The sequence below is a fragment of the Babylonia areolata genome, chromosome 21 (assembly GCF_041734735.1).
Source record: "Babylonia areolata isolate BAREFJ2019XMU chromosome 21, ASM4173473v1, whole genome shotgun sequence".
NCBI classification, from domain to species: Eukaryota; Metazoa; Mollusca; class Gastropoda; order Neogastropoda; family Buccinidae; genus Babylonia; species Babylonia areolata.
In genome coordinates, this window is record NC_134896.1 from 36989653 (window position 1) to 37009884 (window position 20232).

Consider the following 20232-nt stretch of genomic DNA (forward strand, 5'->3'; position numbering starts at 1 on the left):
TTCGATAAGCTGGTGAGGTTTGTGGGCAGACCCATTACCAACGGTGACAGCTTTGATACGAGGGGCGTTTGGACGCCATGCTTGGACCATGCAGCTCCGACACTCGGCCAGGTCTTCCAAGGTCAGTCAGAATGCATCCCTCACAGCAGTCTTTTGGGTTTCTTTTATTCTTTTTGTGACATGAAAAGCATATTGTTATCGCCCGTTTATTTCTTTTTCTTTTCTTCTCTCCACCCCCCGCCCACCCACCCCACCCCCACTCTTTTTTTCTCTCTTCCTTTATTCAACAATAGCAAAAAGAACAAACAAACAAAACCCCACAAGCACCAACATACAAACAAGGCCACTCTGGGTGTGTGCAAGGTCCAGAGCACAGCAGTTTTAATGTGTGTATGTGTCGCATGTGTGTGAGTGCAAATGTGGAAGGTGTGATGATTTGTGTGAGTGAGTGCATGCGTGTGTGTGTGTGTGTGTGTGTGTGTGCGCGCGCATGTTTGTGTGTATGTGTGTGTAGGTGGAGAGGGGGGTGTTGCGCACGTATGTGTTTGTGTGAGAGTGTGCATGGGTGTGTGTGTGCATCAGTCTATCCCGCACAGCATTCTTAACCCTTTCGCTGCCAGGAGAATAAGATTTAAGTGAAATCTATTTGCCAGGGTTTTTTCCACAAAAAACGGGTATAAATTTTCCAAAAATTCTGTGCTCTTTGTTATTGGAGAAAGACCCATAAAAGTATATATTTTCTGAAAGGTAAATGAATAAAGAATACAAAACACATGCTATTTTCCCATTTTATATATTTTTAGTGACATGTTGTTGTTTTGAAATCAGTGTTTTGTTTTTTGTCACATTTTCAACTTGTTCATTACAAACATTAGTCAGGTAATTTGCACAAAAACATCATATTTTCTGGACAAATGGATATCTGCAAACACAAAATCATACTAGAACAACCACAATATATATATATATTTTTTTTTAAGAAATAGATACACAATACATTGTGACTTCTCCAAGTGATAAGATGGATGTGAGGCCACGCCCCCTCAGTCTCCACCCCCCCCCCCCCCCTCCCTCCTCCTCACCCCTCTCACACAGTCACTTGATTCAGTTCTCATCAGACCGCGTTGGCTGCGTGCCAAGAATATCGCTCTGCTGCTAATTCGGTCATCTGTCGTCTGCTAACAGCTGTACAGCTGACATCACTCACTGACAGTTGCATCTTGGCCACTCTCTTGATTGCTCCCTTTATTTTCTATCAGATCGTCCTATAAATGTTCATCTCTATCTTCTCCTTGGAATTTACACTTCAGTTCTTTCTGAGCATCAGCTAAAGAAAGAAATCATTTTTGATTTAGTTCGTCACGATCGCATGTCTTGAGCACGGCGTCAGTCCGACATTTTGTTGAGCGAGCGAGGAGAGAAGTCAGGCAAACACTTGGACAGTGACCCAACCAAAACGTTCAAATAAAGGACTGCTTCATGACGTAGATGGGGTTTCTAGCTATGAATAGAATCTAGAGAGATTCCCCAGGCTAAAGCTACCACTATTTTTGCCAAGGAAGTGAATGCAAACCAGGGAAAAGTCAGAATATTTCGATGACGAGTTATCTCGTCATGCAGGCAGCGAAGCATACATGCTTGCCATGACGAGTTATCTCGTCATGCAGGCAGCCTAGGGGTTAATATCCTTTCATCGCTTGGTCTATGGACGATTACTGACAAACAAACAAAAGAACAAAACAAACATGAAGAACAACTAATCATTTAACTGTTAACAGCTCTTATTTATCATACACTACGAACAGTTTTTTTCAAAATGCATACATACGTTCAAAAGAATCAGTAACATCGCTTAGGAATATTATGAAGAAAGTAAGGATGAAATCACTTTGTGATATTCAACAGTAGTGTCCTTATTTCAAAGTTACAATCTTTCCAACAGACAAATTCCATCTTTATAAATTTTGAAATGTACAGCAAAAGTTAAGTACCTCTCAAGGTCACCTTGTCCTTAGCAGCAGTGATTTTGAGAACACAGGGTGGTCAGTGTATCTTTAAATAGCAGTGATTTTCAAATCTTCTGAAGTCCGTGTTTCCCTAATATATTTGAAATGTAATCTGATGATAAGTAAGTTTGTGACCTGATAAAAGTCCTTCGTCAGATACAAAACATGAGTGTCAAAGAATCGATAGACAGACAGAAATATGAAAAAACTTAGCTGTATGAAGAGCACAGGATCAGGAGTCAAGATGGCTGCCGGAAAAAGAGGAAGCTAGTCAGGGATACAGAGGGGAGGTAACCTACTTCCGGGAGGTTATCGGCTGTAGCTACTTTAGTTTTCTCCGCAAAGGCGGATAGTAGTTTGCACAGGACAGGAATCCGACTCCCTGCCGGAGTCTGCACTAGTGGGTCAGGGTAAGTGTGTTAGATAAACGTAATTTTAGGGAAAAAAATTTCCTTTTTTATTAACTCGTGGAGCCCTGTACCCGAGCATCGCTCTTGTGTCAAAATCTGTCTCATTTAAACCGTTTTCACGTTCGTACATTTGTGTAAACTTTAAGGAAAGGGAACTAACGTTTACAATATTGCTGGGTGTGTCTACACGCAATTTGAAGGACAAACCATAATTTCTACGTTTTTTTTTGTTTTTTTTTGCATCGACATGACATGGAAGCCAACCGAGGCTGTGAAGTCCCCAGAGTTGAATGGGTTTACCAAGTAAAGGAACGACGTTAGTTTAATTTGGTATCACCATGCATGTTTATCTTGTAGTGTGTGCGAATGCATTATGTTATACATGCAGCTGAAAGACACTTTTCTTTGTTTTATGGAGAGTGAAAGTGCTGTCTTGTTGCGGCAGATATCGTCGCATGCCCACCTGTCAGATCCGGGCCGCCCCCTGCCTGTCAATGATGTGGGGACGCACCACAACGTCATCCACCGCTACTTCCCGGAGTGCGTCGACAAGATCGCCAAAACCAAGGCGTATGTTACCTGTTTCTCATTTATCAGTGTGTGTGTGCTTTATGTGTGTGTGTGTGTGTGTGTGTGTGTGCTTTTGTGCATATGCGTCAGTTTGTGCCCTTGCTGTTCCTTCAAGTCTTGCCTGAAAACCTGCCTCTTTCCAAACACCCCTCCTTCTTTCTTCTCCTTCGTTCTAGCCTGCAACTCCCATGCTCATTCATATACATGAGTGGGCTTTTATGTGTATGATCATTTTTACCCCTACCATAAAGGCGGTCAAACTCTTTTTTCAGAGGGGGATGGGCGTAGTGCATGCTGGGTATGTTCTTGTTTCCATAACCCACTGACTGCTGACATGGATTACAGGATCTTTAACATGTGTATGTGATCTCCTGCATGCGTATACACATAAAGGGGGTTCAGGCACTAGCAGGTGTACACACATGTTGACCTGGGAGGTCGGAAAAATCACCACCCTTTACCCACCAGGCGCAACGGGGGATCGAACTCGGGGGGAAATTGAGGGGAGAGTCGAGTGCTCTAACCATTTGACCACTGCATACCTTTAACTCTTTCACGACCAAGTTTGTGTGAAAAAACACTCCCCAGCGCCAGATATGTAAGATGCAATGCTTTCAGTCACAGGCTTCTGTTCCTGTTAAAACAACACATTGGACTTGTTTACTTCAAACTCGGTCAGGGGGCAAAGGTTAGTCATTGTTCTATTGACGGGGAAACTGGCAGCAGCTGTCAGGCTTTGGTACAATGTGAAAAAAATGGTCTTGTCAACCTGACCCCTCAACGTCGTCTAAAATCACCTATGGCGGCGCAGTGTCTAGTCATTTGAAGTCGCCTATGGCAGTGAAAGACAACCTTAAACCTTGTTCTCCATGGAAACGGAGTATGACTGCCTACATGGTGGGGTAAAAATGGTCATACATGTAAAAGCCCACTTGTGTACATTGTTGTATGTATTGTATTGTATTACTAATTTTTGTCACAACAGATTTCTCTGTATAAAATTCGGGCTGCTCTCCCCAGGGAGAGAGCGTTGCTACACAGAGCGCCACCTATGTTTTTTGTATGTTTTCCTGCTTGCAATTTTTTTTAATTTGTTTTCCTATCAAAGTGGATTTTGGAATAACCCTTTTATTGCCGTGGGTTCTTTAATGTGTGCTAAGTGCATGCTGCACACGGGACGTCAGTTTATCATCTTATCCAAATGACTGGTGTCCAGACCACCACTCAAGGTCTAGTTGAGGGGTGGAAAATACTGGCGACTGTGCTGTGATTCGAACCAGTGTGCCCAGATTCTCTTGCTTCCTAGGCGGACGAGTAACCTCTAGGCCTTCACTCCACATACAAGTGAACGTGGGAGTTGCAGCCCACAAACGAAGAAGAAGAAGAAGAAGAAACCATGTTCTTTTTTTTCCACCTGCTCTCAGGGACCACAGCATCCCGCCCCTGGAGTCGCTGAGCAGCGAGAAGGAGCGTGAGGACCTGGAGAAGATGAAGACCTTCATCGAGACCACCGTGGCCTTCGAGGAGACGGTGTGCGATGAGCGCGTTCAGGTCCAGCAGAACACCTCCTACCCCAACCCCAAGACGGAGTGCAAACCTCCCGAGTGAGTGGGCTGGTGACGGCTGCTGGGACAGGGTGGTGTGGGTGTGTGGGGTGTTGGGTAGGGGTGGTGTGGGTGTGGTGTTGGGTAGAAGGGGGTGGTGCGGGTGGGTGGGGTTTTGGTTGAGGAGGGGTGGGGGGGGGGAGGTGGGATGTTGGGTTGGTTGGGGTGGTGCAGATGGGTGGGGTGGTGGGTAGGGGTTATGGGTTGGTAGGATATGGTGTTGGGGTGGGTTGGGTGTTGTGTGGGGTATTGGGTAGGGATGTGGTGTGGGGTGGGGTGTTGTGTGAGTGGGGTGTTGGGGAGGGGTGATGGAGTGGTGGGTAGGGGTGGTGGGGTGTTACAGGTGGGTGGGCAAGGGTGAAGGGGGTGTTGGATGGGTGGGGTGATTGGTGTGGGTGGGTGGGGGTGTTGGGTAAGGGTGGTATGGGTGGGTGGAGTGTTGGGTAGGGGTGGTGTGGGTGGGTAGGGGTGTTGGGTAGGGATGGTGTGGGTGGGTAGGGGTGTTGGGTAGGGATGGTGTGGGTGGGTAGGGGTGTTGAGTAGGGATGGTGTGGGTGGGTAGGGGTGTTGGGTAGGGATGGTGTGGGTGGGTAGGGGTGGTGTAGGTGGGTAGGGGTGTTGGGTAGGGGTGGTGTGGGTGGGTAGGGGTGTTGGGTAGGGATGGTGTGGGTGGGTAGGGGTGGTGTAGGTGGGTAGGGTGTTGGGTATGGGTGCTGTGGGTGGGTGGGGTGTTGGGTATGGGTGGTGTGGGTGAGTGGGGGTAGATGGGGTGTTGTTTAGGGATGGTGTGGGAAAGTGGTGGTGTTGGATAGGGGTGTGGATGGGTGGGATGGAGTGGTAGAGGTCGGTAGGGCTTTGGTTGGGGTGGTGGGGTGTTCAGTAGGGGTATTGTGTGGGGGTGGGTGGGGGTGTTGGGTAGGGATGGTGGGTGTGGTGGTGGAGGTTTTGGTAGGGGTGGATGGGGTGTTCGGTGGGGGTGGGTGAGATGTTGGGAAAGGGGGGTGTTGGTGGGTGGGTGGGTGGGATGTTAGTTAGGGGTGGTGGGGGTGTTACAGGGGTGGGGGTGGGTGGAAACAGCTCAGAGGTCAGTTTCTGGTTTGTTTATATGGGAAACGAAACTGAAGCACCGTGTACTGGAACTGATGATTGTAAACGTTTTTGCTAGGGGAAGTGGTGTAGTGTTTCAGTGTTTGCTTTGTATGTTTTATTTTTTGGAGGAGGAGTAAGATGGTGATATGTTTCTTTTTTCCATATTTTTTTTTCACGCTAAGTTGAAAATTGAAATGAAAGCAAAAGATAAATCGTAACTTAAAAAAAAAAAAAAAAAAAAAAAAAAAAAAAAAAAAATCGGGGGGAGTACACTTATTAGCAAAATAAGTTCCAGTGCATTTGAATCATCTTTTTAGTGTGACTTGATTATCCAGCAGGGATAACTGTGGAGAGAGAGAATGGGGCACTTGACTGTCTCGTTGACATCAATAAACTGAACTGACACCACCAGAGCAAAAAAAAAAAAAAAAAAAAAAGACCAAGAGATAAGCAGTGGGAAATCATGTTGTTCTAGTATGCTGCAGATTCAAGATATAATTTTTTTTTTTTTTTAATTTTTTTTGTAAGAGTTTGATGATGTAGCATGCTAGACATGGGGGTGATCACAGGCTCTGATGTTTGTTATATTGATATTGAAATTTTCTATACTAAGGTACGCTTTATCGTACCTCATGCCCACAGTGTTTCATTACAGTGGTGTGCTGTAGCGTATCTCGAGTTTGAAAATTCGTAGTTCATATGTTAACGTATTGTGCAAAGCTGAGCAGCACAGCTCTGTTCTGTGTCATCCCAAAGTGTTCCTGTGCTTTTTATTGTGGCTGAGGATACCATTGTGTGAGCACAGTACATGTATTTTGTGTTAGTCCATTCTATTCTTTATATTACCACCAACATTTCACTGCTGTATGTGCTTGCATTTAAAAAAAAAAAAAAATTTTTTTTTAAAGATTTTATTCTTGTAATGTAGGCAAACAGCCAGTACAGTTAGTACAATGAAGAGCAGCTCTCTGGCTTCAAAATTTATCTCATTAAAGTGGTTTTCATGTTTGCACAATGCATAAACTGCAAAGAAAGGGAACTTTCTTTTACAGTATTTGTGGATGTGACCGCACATAATTTGAAGGAAAAAAAGTTTTTTTTTTCATGCATTTTTTTTTTTTTTTTGCTGCAGCATGAATATGGCATGGTTGCTTGCTGAGGCTTAAAACTTCGCAGGGTTGAATGGTTAATCAGATTTGTGGAACGTTTTCAATCCATTGTTAATGTGTGTGTGTCTGTGTCGGTGTGTGTGTTTGTGTGTGAGTGTGCGTGTGTGTGTGTGTGTGTGTGTGTGTGTCAGGATCTGTCACGAGTACCAGACTGCCCGCCTGTTTCTATCTCACTACGGCTTCCTGTCACTGGAGTCCCTCAAGGTTGGTGCTGTCTGTGTTTTGATGTTGTTGTTCCTTGTCATGGCAGTGCTGCATTAAGTGTCGTTGTGGACAGCTGTCCATAAGGAAGCATACTGCACACACACACACACACACACACACACACACGATGATAGTGATGTGTGATCTGTATCATGTGGACAGGAGACCTCCAACAGAGTGTGCAGCATGCCACACACACACACACACACACACACACACACACACACACACACACACACACACACACTGCTTTACCTACAACTCCTACTTCTACTACTATGTCTATGTAAATAACAATATTGTGATGATGGTGATGCCAGTGTGATGTGTTCAGGAGCCATCCAATGGAGTGTGCAGCATACTACCACGCCCCACACCTAACACACACACAAACTATTTTTTACAGCTACTACTACTACTATATCTATATCTATATTTATATCAATGTAATTGACAGTAGCATGGTGATTTCTGCTGCTGCTGCTACTACTACTATTACTACTACTACTATTACTACTACTGTATCAGTGTAATTGACAGTAGCAGGGTGATTTCTGTGTGATGTGTGTATACGAGCCATCCAACAGAGTATGCATCATGCCGCGCGTGCACGCGCGCGCGCACACACACACACACACACACACACACACAAACTTTTACTGCTACAGTTGCAACTGCTTCTTCTATATCTATATAAATGACAGCAGCACTGTTGATAATAATGCCTGTGTGTCGTGTGTGTACAGGAGCCATCCAACAGTGTACAGCTTGCCCCTCCCCCTTCCCCTCCCCTCACACTTTCACTACTACTACTAGTACTGCTACAACTATAGCTGTGTAAATGACAGTAGCATGCTGATACCTGTGTCATGTGTATAGGAGATGTCCAACAGAGTGTGTAGCTTGCCACACACACGCACACACATACTTTTCTGCTACTTCTAAAACTACTATGACTTCTACTATAACTACATCTACAATGAAAATGACAATAGCACTGATGATAATGATGCCTTTGTGTGACATGTGTCCAGGAGCCGTCGAACAGGGTGTGCAGCGTGCCCCCGGCCCTGGTGATGCTGGACTCCACCAGCAGCGCCCTCTTCGCCGACCTCGAGGCCCTCGACTTCATCCCCAGCCGCGACAACGACACGCTGCACGTCTTCTACGTCAAGCAGAACCAGAAGACCGCCCTCGACATCCTCAGCAACGTGGTGAGTGCACAGCCCCCATCAGGTCCCATGATTGCACAGTCCCCATCACGTCCATCAGTGCACAGTCCCCATCACATTCATCAGTGCACAGTCCACATCACGTCCATCAGTGCAAAGTACCCATCAGGTCCATCAGTGCACAGTCCCCATCAGGTCCATCAGTGCACAGTCCCCATCATCCATCAGTGCACAGTCCCCATCAGGTCCATCAGTGCACAGTCCCCATCACATCCATCAGTGCACAGTCCCCATCAGGTCCATCAGTGCACAGTCCCCATCACATTCATCAGTGCACAGTCCCCATCAGGTCCATCAGTGCACAGTCCACATCACGTCCATCAGTGCACAGTCCCCATCAGGTCCATCAGTGCACAGTCCCCATCAGGTCCATCAGTGCACAGTCCCCATCAGATCCATCAGTGCACGGTCCCATCAGATCCATCAGTGTCACAGTCCACATCACATTCATCAGTGCACAGTCCCCATCACATCCATCAGTGCACAGTATGTTTGGTGAGCTGGATTCCTGCCTGCTTTTAAATTTTTGCCTTTTGAAATGTAGATTTTTTTTTGTATTGTACCCCCGAAAACGGAGTATGGCTGCCTAAATGGCGGGGTAAAAACGGTCATACACGTAAAATCCAACTCGTGTACATACGAGTTGCAGCCCACAAACAAAGAAGAAGAAGAAGAAGGAGAAGGTCCATGGTTGGAGTGCTGGATTCCCGCCCCGAGTTTCATTAGTTCGATCCCTGTTGCACATGGTGGGTTAAGTGTGGAGATTTTTTTTTTTCAAATCTCGCAAGTCAACATATGCACAGACTTGCTAGTGCCTGAATCCCCTTTCGTGTATATGTACACACATACACATGTTTTTCCTCTTCTTCTTCTTCCTTGTTCGTGGGCTGCAACTCCCACGTTCACTCGTATGTGCATGAGTGGGCTTATACGTGTATGACCATTTTTTACCCTGCCGCCATGTAGGCAGCCATACTCTGTTTTCGGGGGTACAGTTCCATCAAATCCATGGTTGGAGAGCTGGATTCCATTCTGCTTTTAAAGTTTTTTTATTGTGATATCGGAAATAGTTTTAAGTATTTTGATAGGTTTTTTTTTAAGTATAGTGGAGTGATGGCCTAGAGGTAACGCATCCGTCAAGGAAGCGAGAGAATCTGAGTGCGCTGGTTCGAATCACGGCTCAGCCACCGATATTTTCTCCCCCTCCACTAAACCTTTAGTGGTGGTCTGGACGCTAGTCATTCGGATGAGACGATAAACCGAGGTCCTGTGTGCAGCGTGCACTTAGCGCACGTAAAAGAACCCACGGCAACAAAAGTGTTGTTTCTGGCAAAATTTTGTAGAAAAATCCACTTCGATAGGAAAAACAAATAAAACTGGACTCTGGAAAAATACAAAAAAAAGTGGGTGGTGCTGTAGTGTAGCGACGCGCTCTCCCTTGGGAGAGCAGCCCGAATTTCACTCAGAGAAATCTGTTGTGATAAAAAGAGAAATACAATACAATACAATATTTAGGCTTTTTCAAGCGATATGTATGATTTAGTGTAATGATTGTGTGTGTGTGTGTGTGTGTGTGTGTGTGCATGAATTTGTGCTTGAGTATTTGGTTGGCTGACTGTAAAGGGCTATGCATGTAAGTTTTTCTTTCCTTTTTTTTTTTTTTCATTTTAGTGTTTAAATGCATGTTTTAAATGTCAGTATTTACATTGTACAGCGCATTTGATCATGTTTTACATGGAAAGGTACTTTATGAATTAGATTAGTAGTAGTAGTAGTATACATATCAATCAAAAACTCATTGTCCACAAAGCGTTTAGAACTTCATCTTTGATTAAGGGTAGACACCACATAATTATCCATATCAATCAATCAGTTATGATAAGAACTGGCCTGGTTTGCCTTTCATACCATATCAGTCAATAATGTTGAAACCCGTTCTTTCTCTGTCTCTGCACCTTGCACTTGGAATGAACTTCCTCTTTCGCTTCGTCAGGTCTCCGCACTCAGCTCTTTCAAGTCTGACCTTAAAACCCACCTCTTCCCAGGAAAGCCTCCCTTCCCTGCCTCTTCCTTGTCTTCAGTTTCTCCAGTATTAGAGTTATGCATGCGTGTGAATGACTGGTGCAAAAGCGCTTTGATTTGTCTCTGCACAAGATTAAGCGCTATATAAATATCATCATTATTATTATTATTATGATAGAACTTGCCTGGTTTCCCTTTTATACCATCTCAATCAGTAATGTTGAGAACTTGTCTGGTGTGCCCTCCATACCATATCAATCAGTCAGTAATGTTGAGAACTGGTCTGGTATGCCTTTCATACCATATCAATCAGTAATGAGAACTGGTCTGGTATGCCTTTCATACCATATCAATCAGTAATGAGAACTGGTCTGGTATACCTTTCATACCATATCAATCAGTAATGAGAACTGGTCTGGTATGCCTTTCATACCATATCAATCAGTAATGAGAACTGGTCTGGTATGCCTTTCATACCATATCAATCAGTAATGAGAACTGGTCTGGTTTGCCTTTCATACCATATCAATCAGTAATGAGAACTGGTCTGGTATGCCTTTCATACCATATCAATCAGTAATGAGAACTGGTTTGGTTTGCCTTTCATACCATATCAATCAGTAATGAGAACTGGTCTGATGTGCCTTTCATACCATATCAATCAGTAATGAGAACTGGTCTGGTTTGCCTTTCATACCATATCAATCAGTAATGTTGAGAACTGGTCTGGTTTGCCTTTCATACCATATCAATCAATTTGCCTTTCATACCATATCAATCAATTAGTAATATTGAGAACTGGTCTGGTTTGCCTTTCATACCATATCAATCAATTTGCCTTTCATACCATATAAATCAATCAGTTATGTTGAGAACTGGCCAGGTTTGCATTTCATACCATATCAATCAAATAATAATATCAATCAAAATAATAATGTCAAGAACTGGCCTGGTTTGCCTGCCATTCCATATCAATCAATGAATGATGCTGAGAACTGGCCTGGTTTGCCTGTCATCCAGTATCAATCAAAGAATAATGTTGAGAACTGGCCTGGTTTAACCATCATTCCGTATCAGTCAAAGAATGATGTTGAGAACTGGCCTGGTTTAACCATCATTCCGTATCAGTCAAAGAATGATATCAAGAACTGGCCTGGTTTGCCTTTCATACCATATGAGCGCCTGTCAGTCTGTATCAGTCAAAGGATAATGCTGAGAACTTGTCTGCTTTGCCTGTCGTTCCGTATCACTTAAAGAACAGTGTAGAGGAGTGGCCTGGTGTTGCCTGTGATTAACGCGGTCAGCAGAGCTGTGTGGTCTGGTGGTTGCAGACGTCGTACAGCAACGTGCAGCCCCAGTTCCTGGAGTTCCTCCACTCCCTGGGCTGGCCCGTGGACGTCCGCAAGCACGCCGGCTGGACCGGCCACGTCTCCACCTCCTGGAAGATCAGTGAACCCGACGACTGCGAAGGTGAGCAGGCAGTTATGGCGCTGCAAGTTTTTTTGTTTTGTTTTTTGTTGTTGTTGTTGTTTTTGTTTTTGTGTATGTTTTTGACTCACTTGTGTAAACAAACTAAGTCTATGTTTTAACCCGGTGTTCGGTTGTCTGTGTGTGTGTGTGTGTCTGTGTCTGTGTCTGTGTGTCCGTGGTAAACTTTAACATTGACATTATCTCTGCAAATACTTTGTCAGTTGACACCAAATTAGGCATAAAAATAGGAAAAATTCAGTTCTTTCCAGTCATCTTGTTTAAAACAATATTGCACCTCTGGGATGGGCACAAAAAAATAAATAATGAAGCCTAATAATATGCAAACTGCATTTACTGTTATATTTATATTTTTTGTATTCTCTAAACTTGGCACTTTGATCTGATATTCTGACCCAACAACAAGAGCAGTCATTATTATCATTTTTTGTTCAAACATGAACTTCTTTTGCTAAGCATGGAAGTTTTATTTATTTTGCAAACGTTTTGGTGCAGATAGTAAAAAAGGGAAATTACTCTGTAATTAATGCTAGGGGAGTTAATTTGCTTTAAACTGATCTTTCTCATCTTAAACATTACATTTTGAAATTATACTCAATACATAAAAAGCTTGTGTGTTTTACTCTCAGTCACAAGTGAGTCTTGAAGGCCTTGTCTCTCTTGTTTGTTGTTGTTTTTGTTGTGTGTGTGTGTTTTTTTTTTTCTTAACATTTTTGCTCAGCTCTCAAGGTCTGATCTTTGTGTCAGGTCCCTAGTTTTCCTTGTGACACTAGCACACTTGGTAATGAAGGATATTCTGTTCAAGGGGTTGCACAGATGTGTTGAAGTGTGTATGGATTAGTTGATAAAGTGAAGGAAATCTCTTACTTTGTGTGTGTGTGTGTGTGTGTTGGTGTTTGTGTGTGTATATGTGTGTGTGTGGGTGTACGTATGCGTGTGTGTGTGTGTTTATGTATGTGTGTGTGTGTTTACCTGTGGCAGACGAGGACTACCTGACAGGCACAGGTGGCAGTCTGTACGACAGCAAGCAGCAGGTGTTGTACTGGGCCGACGTGTCCTCGGAGCTGGCCATTGTCGTCCCCTCACCGGAGACCTCCAGACTTCGGGCCGCCTCCTCTGTTGCCGGGGATTCAGGTGAGATGGGTTGGCAGGGATCCGTACAGATTTGAAAAGAGTGAACAGTTGTGTAACTCCTGTTGCTAGGACGGGGATTCAGGTGGGATTTTTGGCAGGGATCCGTACAGGTTGAAAAAGAGTGAACATTAGTGTAACTCCTCTGTCGCCGGGGATTCAGGTGAGATGGGTTGGCAGGGATCCGTACAGATTTGAAAAGAGTGAACAGTTGTGTAACTCCTGTTGCTAGGACGGGGATTCAGGTGGGATTTTTGGCAGGGATCCGTACAGGTTGAAAAAGAGTGAACATTAGTGTAACTCCTCTGTCGCCGGGGATTCAGGTGAGATGGGTTGGCAGGGATCCGTACAGATTTGAAAAGAATGAACAGTTGTGTAGTTCACTCCTCTGTCGCTGGGACTGGGATTCAGGTGGGATTTTTGGCAGGGATCTGTTCAGGTTTGAAAAGAGTGAACAGTCATGTAACTCCTGTTGCTGGGACGGGGATTCAGGTGGGATTTTTGGCAGGGATCCGTACAGGTTTGAAAAGAGTGAACGGTTGTGTAACTCCTCTGTCGCTGGGACTGGGATTCAGGTGGGATTTTTGGCAGGGATCCGTACAGGTTTGAAAAGCGAATAATTTTGTACCTCCTCTGTCAGTGGGAATTCTGGTATTGTTACTGGGTTTTTTTTTTGTCCCCAACAAATTTCTGTTTGTGAAATTTGGGTTGCTCTCCCCAGCGAAAGTGTGTAGCTAGCTACAGTGCATCGCCACCTTTTTTTTCTTATTTTTTAATTTTTATTGTCTGCAAGTGTATTAGTGGTGTGATTTTAGGGGGCCCGTGCATGCCAGCTGGTGTGTGTGTGTGTGTGTGTGCATGTGTGTGTGTGTGTGAATTTATACACACAATTTCCCCTTACACAGATAAGTCCAGCCATGTGTGTCTTGCTTATGTATGTATATATCTGAACTTGCATGAGAGTGTGGTTTGCGTGTGTGTGTGTGTGTGTGTGTGTGTGTGTGTGTGCATGTGTGTGAATGTGTGAGTTTCTAAGCGCTATGCATCATACAGCTTCCTTCCCCTTAGACAAATTGAGCAACATGTGTCTTTAAATGTTTTGGGACTTGTATGAGAGTGTGGTTTGTGTGTATGTGTGTGTGTGTGTGTGTGTGTGTGTGTGTGTGCATGTGTGTGTGTGAGTTTCTAAGCAATTTTTATTGTATGCCTTCCTTCCACTTACACAGACAAGTCGAGCCATGTGCGCATTGTTTATATATAGTGGGACTTGTATGAGAGCGTGCTTTGTTTGTGCGTGTGTGAGTGTTTGTGTGTGCATACATGTGTGTGTGTGTGTGTGTGTGTGTGTGTGAGTGTTTGTGTGTGTATACGTGTGTGTGTGTGTGTGTGTGTGTGTGTGTGTGTGTGTGTGTGTGTGTGTGAGAGTTTCTAAGCTATTTTTATCGTATACCTTCCTTCCCCTTACACAGACAAGTTGAGCCATGTGTGTATTGTTTATATATAGTGGGACTTGTATGAGAGCGTGCTTTGTTTGTGCTTGTGTGTGTGAGTGTTTGTTTGTGCATACGTGTGTGTGTGTGTGAGTGTTTGTGTGTGCATACATGTGTGTGTGTGAGTGTTTGTGTGTGTGTGCGTGTGTGTGCGTGTGTGTGTGTGTGTGTGTGTGTGTGTGTGTGTGAGTGTGTGTGTGTGCATACATGTGTGTGTGTGTGAGTTTCTAAGCGCTATACATCATGCATCTTGCTTCCCCTTACACAGACAAGTCCAGCCGTGTGCGTCTTGTTTTGATATATATATATATCTATATCTATCTATCTATCTATCTATATCTATCTATCTATCTATCTATCTCTCTCTCTCTCTCTCTCTCTATATATATATATATATATAAGATAAGAAGAGAAGAATAACTTTATTATCTCCAGCTAGAGAAATTTGGTCAGGTACATTATCACAACATAGACAAGTAAACAACATGGGGACCATAACTGTAGAAGTCAACAACAACAGCTTTTACGAATATAATGAAGACACAAACATAAAAACATCACATACACCATTTCATACATTCATCCACATATTGCAGGTAATATTCTTAATGTAAAAACAGAAAGAATTAAGAAAAATTATTTTGATTATAATTATGAGCATAGCCTACTATATTGCATATTGATTATAATAGATACGATGGCTTTATTATCTCATAAAGATAAATTGCATCAGGTGTGGCAAAACACAACCAGATAATCAGAACACATACTGATTATGTGTGTGCATGTGAGTAGTGTGCACAGTGTGTGTGTGTGTGCGTTTACGTGTAGGTCTGTGTGTGTCTGTGTCTGTGTACGTGTGTGAGTGAGTGTGAGTGCTTGTGTGTGCGTATTGTGTGTGTGTGTGTGTGCGTTAAGGTGTGTGTATATCTAAGCACTACTACACATCCAACACCTGCTTTCTTTCCTTCCTTCCTCCTATCCCCCCACCACACCCTCCCCCCCGCCCCCCCCCACCAACACAGACAAGTCCAGCCACTCCATCGTCAACACCAGCGGCTCCTCCTCCTCCTCCAGCCCCCACAGCAGCAGCCTCCCTTCCTACTCCTCTTCCGGTGCCGCCATCGCCATCTCCGCCTCCCCGAACGCCTCCCCCCACACCGCCTCCCGCCTCTCAACCTCCCTTCCCCACACCCACACAGCCACCACCAGCGGGGACCTGCTCAAGCCGAAGACGCTGCCCTTGGAGAGCGAGCGACTGAGAGGTCTGGATCGGGAGAGCCCTGGGTCTCCGCCAGAGCCAGGTAGCAGTGGTGGCGGCGGTGGGGGCAACAACAGTGGTGGTAGTGGTGGAGGAGGAGGAGGGGGGGGCAGGCCGCGGCGGTTGGGGCGACAGCCGGCGGCCATGATGGGCCCCGACACCAAGATCCTGGTGGTGTGGCTGGAGATGTTCCAGGACAAGGATAACTTCCCTACAGGTGAGGTGGGGGGCTTGGGGAGGGGCTTGGGGGGGTGTTGGGGGGGGGGGCAGTGGTATCTTTACCTGAGTGGTAACTTCCCCATTGGTAAGGGGTAGTAGTAACGTTCCAACAGGCAAGGGGTGGTGGTAACTTCCCCACAGGTGACTGGTAAGGGGGGTGAGGGTAACTTCCCCCACAGGTAACTGGTAGGGGATGATGGTAACTTCCTCACAGGTGAGGGGTCATGGTAACTTCCCCACAGGTAATTTGTGTGAGGTAGTGGTAACTTCCCCACAGGTAACAGGTAAAGGGTAGTGGTTACTTCACCACAGGTATTGGTAACTCATAAGCACTTGGGTGTTTTCTTTTCTCTTCGAATCAGAAATGTACCATAATTTTCGGCCTACAAGGCACTGCTGTGCATAAGGCACACACCCTGAATTCAAAGTAAAAAGTTATTTTGAACTTGTATAAGGTGCGCATATCAGCTAAGCTGCATCTGCCGTAAAGTGAAAGTCCTCCATCATGGCTCTGCTAACAGCAGGGACGTCATCGTCGGAAAACTGAATTGGAATCCGACATATTTTCATCTGCTTGTTGACCCAGCTCTGATAATCCATTTGTCTGCTCTGTTATCTGCTGCTTTCAGTTTGTTTGTTTTTTTGTTGTTTTTTTCACGCTAAAAAAGAATTACAGCCTTCAATCGAATGTGCACTGTCATAAAGCCCTAGTTCATTAACCTGTTCAATCAGAATCAAGTCTGCTAGCTCTGCAACCTAAATCTCAGACAACTCAAAACACATGTATGATTTTAAAATATTCACTGAAATTGTCCATGAAAACCAAATATTCAGACAAAGAACTTAGTGTATTCGGAAGAATAATACTTTGAATACATTTAGAAACAGTGTATTAGTCGAAAACTGACATACAGAAAACGGGAGAAAAGAAAACCAAAAAGAAAACAAAGAAACAAAAAAACAACAACAAAAAACCCCGAAAGAAAACAGAAGGAAAAAAGAGTTTTGGGGGTTTTTGGCCAATGAAGAAGGCATGTGAAAGCAAAAAAAACAAAAAAACAAAAACGAACAAAAAAAACCCAACATGTTCTGGTGCTCTATGACCTGCATGCAACTGAGGCCACAAAAAAAAAGAAGAAAAAAAAAGTCTGCTAGCTCTGCTTTCAGTCCTGTCTGCCATTTTCCTTTGCATTCTGCTCCTGAAAAACACTAAAATCCTTTCCATTTCTCTACTTTTACAACATAAATTTATCCCCAGCTCACAGACACTGTTCTTTTTACATGGCCGAAGGGCTAACTGCGATCACATTCAGCTGAACTTCGGTATAGAACGCGATTTGGTTTCAGCTTGATTCAGTGGTGAACATGAACCATGTCGAATCGAACAGTGATAAGACTGAAGTGTTGCAGTTCAGCACAATTGTGAGCGTTTGTTGTGATCAACAGTATTGTCATATATTGAGATTGTTGTGGCAGATGGCCCCAAGTGGTGGTCAGAATTTAGTTTTCAGACATAGATAGAGTGCATACAGCCGATAAGATGCAGGGGATCAGATTTGAGTATAAGAAGAAAAAGAAGCGCCTTATAGGCTGAACATTACGGCAAATGTTAGTGTTTGCTGTGTGTGTGTGTGTTCGAGGAAGATGGCACAATGGGCAAGATGCTCATCTGCGAATACAGAGTCGGTGAGGGTTTGGGTTCGAATCCCGCTCTTGCCCTTTCTCCCGAGTTTGACTAGAAAATCGAACTGAGCATCTAGTCATTCAGATGAGATGATAAACTGAGGTCCCATGTGCAGCACACACTTTGCGCTCAGAAAAAGAACCCATGGCAATGAAAGTGTTGCCCTCCGGCAGAATTACTGTCGAAGAAATCCACTCTGATAGGTAAATAAATATATATGCTTGCACTCAAGGCCTGACTAGTCACGTTGGGTTATGCTGCTGGTCAGGCATCTGCTTAGCTGATGTGGTGTAGCGTGTATGGATTTGTCCGAACGCTGTGATGCCTCCTTGAGAAACTGAAACTGTGTGTGTGTGTGTGTGTGCGGTGTGACAGCGGACCTGTTGGGTGTGACCTCCACGGGTCAGGAGACGACAGCAACCTCCAGCTCCTCCTCAGTGCAGAAGGCAGCGGAGAAGGACGTCTACATCATCTTCATCCATGCCCTGCAGAACGGCCTCTTCCGCATCCACATCCACGAGTATGAGAAGACGCAGACCAAGTGAGTACCGCCCTGACTCGTTTTCTGGGTGTTTTTTTTGCTTTTTTGTTTTGCTTTTGTCTGTGTCTCTTGTTCTCTGCGTGTGTGTGTGTATGTGTGTCTGTGTTTGCTTTCTCTCTCTCTCTCTCTCACTCTCCCTCCCTCCCCAACCTCCCTCCCTCCCTCTGTGTCTGTCTGTCTTTCTCTGTCTCTTTTTGTCTCTGTTTCTCTCATTCCCCCCCCCCCCCCCCCGCCTCTCTCTCTCTCACCCCCCCCCCCTCTCTCTCTCTCTCTCTTACCCTCTGTTTGTCTGTCTGCCTGCCTGCATGTCTGTCTTGGGAGAAAGGGTGAGAACAGGAATCAAACCCAGACCCTCACAGACACTGTGCTGGTGGATAAATGTCTTAACCATTCTGCCACCTTCCTCCCAAACACAATACAAGACAACCACAAGACAATACAATACAATGCAACACAACATAACACAATACAATGCAACACAATACAAAACAAGAGGTCTGGAAAAGAAAAAAAGTTTTGAATTTTGTTTGGTCACAGCTGGGAGAAAAAAACCCTGACAGTCAAACAGGGCATTCCTAGTTTTATCTTAAGAACAAAAGAGTGAAGGAAGTTGCCGTCAGCCTTGTGGGAATCCCCGCTACTGTTGCAGAATGTCTGTGGCCATCCCATTGGTGGATGGAATGGTGGTCAGCAGACGAACCCTGGGCACACTTGTCCGGCAGACTGCCATCAACATCTGTCGGCGAAGACGCTTGGAAAGTGAAGCGTAAGTGTCTGAGTCTTCTGGATTTTGGGAGTTTTTATGTTGTTTGTTTGGGGTTGGTTTGTGTGTGTGAGTGTGTATTCGTGTGTATGTGAGTGAAATGTCATCACTGTTCATAATAAGCTTGGAAAGGTAAATGTGAGTGTTTCTTTTTTTGTTGTTGTTGTTGTTGCTGTTGTTGCTGAGATTGTGATGTGTATCAATGGAGAAACGTGACACTGGTTCCTATTTTTGGTATTCCTAGTGATTCTACTGTATTTGTTTGATGTGTTTTTTAAGGCATATTTATAGTCTACTGGATGATGTAAGGCGCTTTGAGAAGCATTGGTGTTGGATATCGCGCCATAGAAAAACTATGTATTATTATTAGTAGTAGTAGTAGTAGTAGTATTTGTGATTGTGTATGATTTTCGATTTATGTTTATACCTTTTTATGTACTATCCCCCCTCAGTATTCCTTGTGACCCTGGTACACTTGATAATAAAGATTTATTCTATTCTATTCTGTTGTCATTAGCTATATGATACTCTCCAGATTCTGTTTCCCTGCTGTATTTTTTTATAAGGTCAAGAGAAATTGGATTTGTAATGAAGTGTTCTTTAGTTTTTTGAAAAAAATAAATAAATGAAAGATTTTTTTTTGTAATATTTTTTTTTAAATGAAAAGCAGGTGTTTCATGGATTGCAGGAGCTGGTGGATTAAAAGAAGATAAAAAAAATGCCGAAGTATTGGGCTCATGAGCCAGTTTGAAGAATTTCATCCTTTTATTTAACTTTTAACTTTAATTTTCACTTTGAATGTTGTTAGTAATTAATGCAAGTGTCTGTGTAGTGTGTGTGTGTGTGTGTGTGTGTGTGTGTGTGTGTGTGTGTGTGTGTCTATGCATATTTGTGTGCATGCTTTCATGTTTTCTTCAGTTTAACGTCTATTCACTATAAGTGTTTTTAGACCTCGGTTTATGCTTTCATGTGTGTCACATTGTGTGTGCGAGCGTGTGTGTGTGTGTGTGTGTGTGTGTGTGGACTCATTAGCAAACGGGGAATACACAGAGAAGAAGACTGAGGACCCATGTATTTGCCTTACCTGCCTTACCTGTCTGCCTCCCCCCCCCCACCCATAGGTCTTTCAGTATAAATGGCATTGCATTATTTTATTACTGATTTTTGTCAAAACAGATTCCTCTATGTGGTGGAATTCAGGTTGCACTCACCAGGGGAGAGCACCTCGCTACACTTAGAGAGCCACCCGTTTAGAAAAAAAAAATTTACTGCCTGTTGTTTTTTATTTGCTTTCCTGTCGAAGTGGATTTTTCTACATAATTTTGTCAGGGACAGCCCTTTTGTTGCCT

General features: G+C 44.1%; 1 protein-coding gene across 7 annotated transcripts in view; it reads left to right on the top strand.

Moving 5' to 3' along the window:
- The window catches only part of LOC143296095 (ral GTPase-activating protein subunit beta-like), an 87580-nt gene that overhangs the window by 64391 nt on the left and 2957 nt on the right, over positions 1 to 20232 (top strand). For all 7 annotated transcript variants that reach the window (XM_076607859.1, XM_076607862.1, XM_076607863.1 and 4 more), the window contains 10 exons: positions 30 to 121; positions 2862 to 2986; positions 4411 to 4590; positions 6980 to 7052; positions 8087 to 8266; positions 11638 to 11776; positions 12776 to 12928; positions 15441 to 15893; positions 17955 to 18120; positions 18770 to 18886. In XM_076607859.1, the coding sequence (XP_076463974.1) occupies positions 30 to 121; positions 2862 to 2986; positions 4411 to 4590; positions 6980 to 7052; positions 8087 to 8266; positions 11638 to 11776; positions 12776 to 12928; positions 15441 to 15893; positions 17955 to 18120; positions 18770 to 18886 (1678 nt within the window). The remainder of the gene's footprint in view (positions 1 to 29; positions 122 to 2861; positions 2987 to 4410; positions 4591 to 6979; positions 7053 to 8086; positions 8267 to 11637; positions 11777 to 12775; positions 12929 to 15440; positions 15894 to 17954; positions 18121 to 18769; positions 18887 to 20232) is intronic.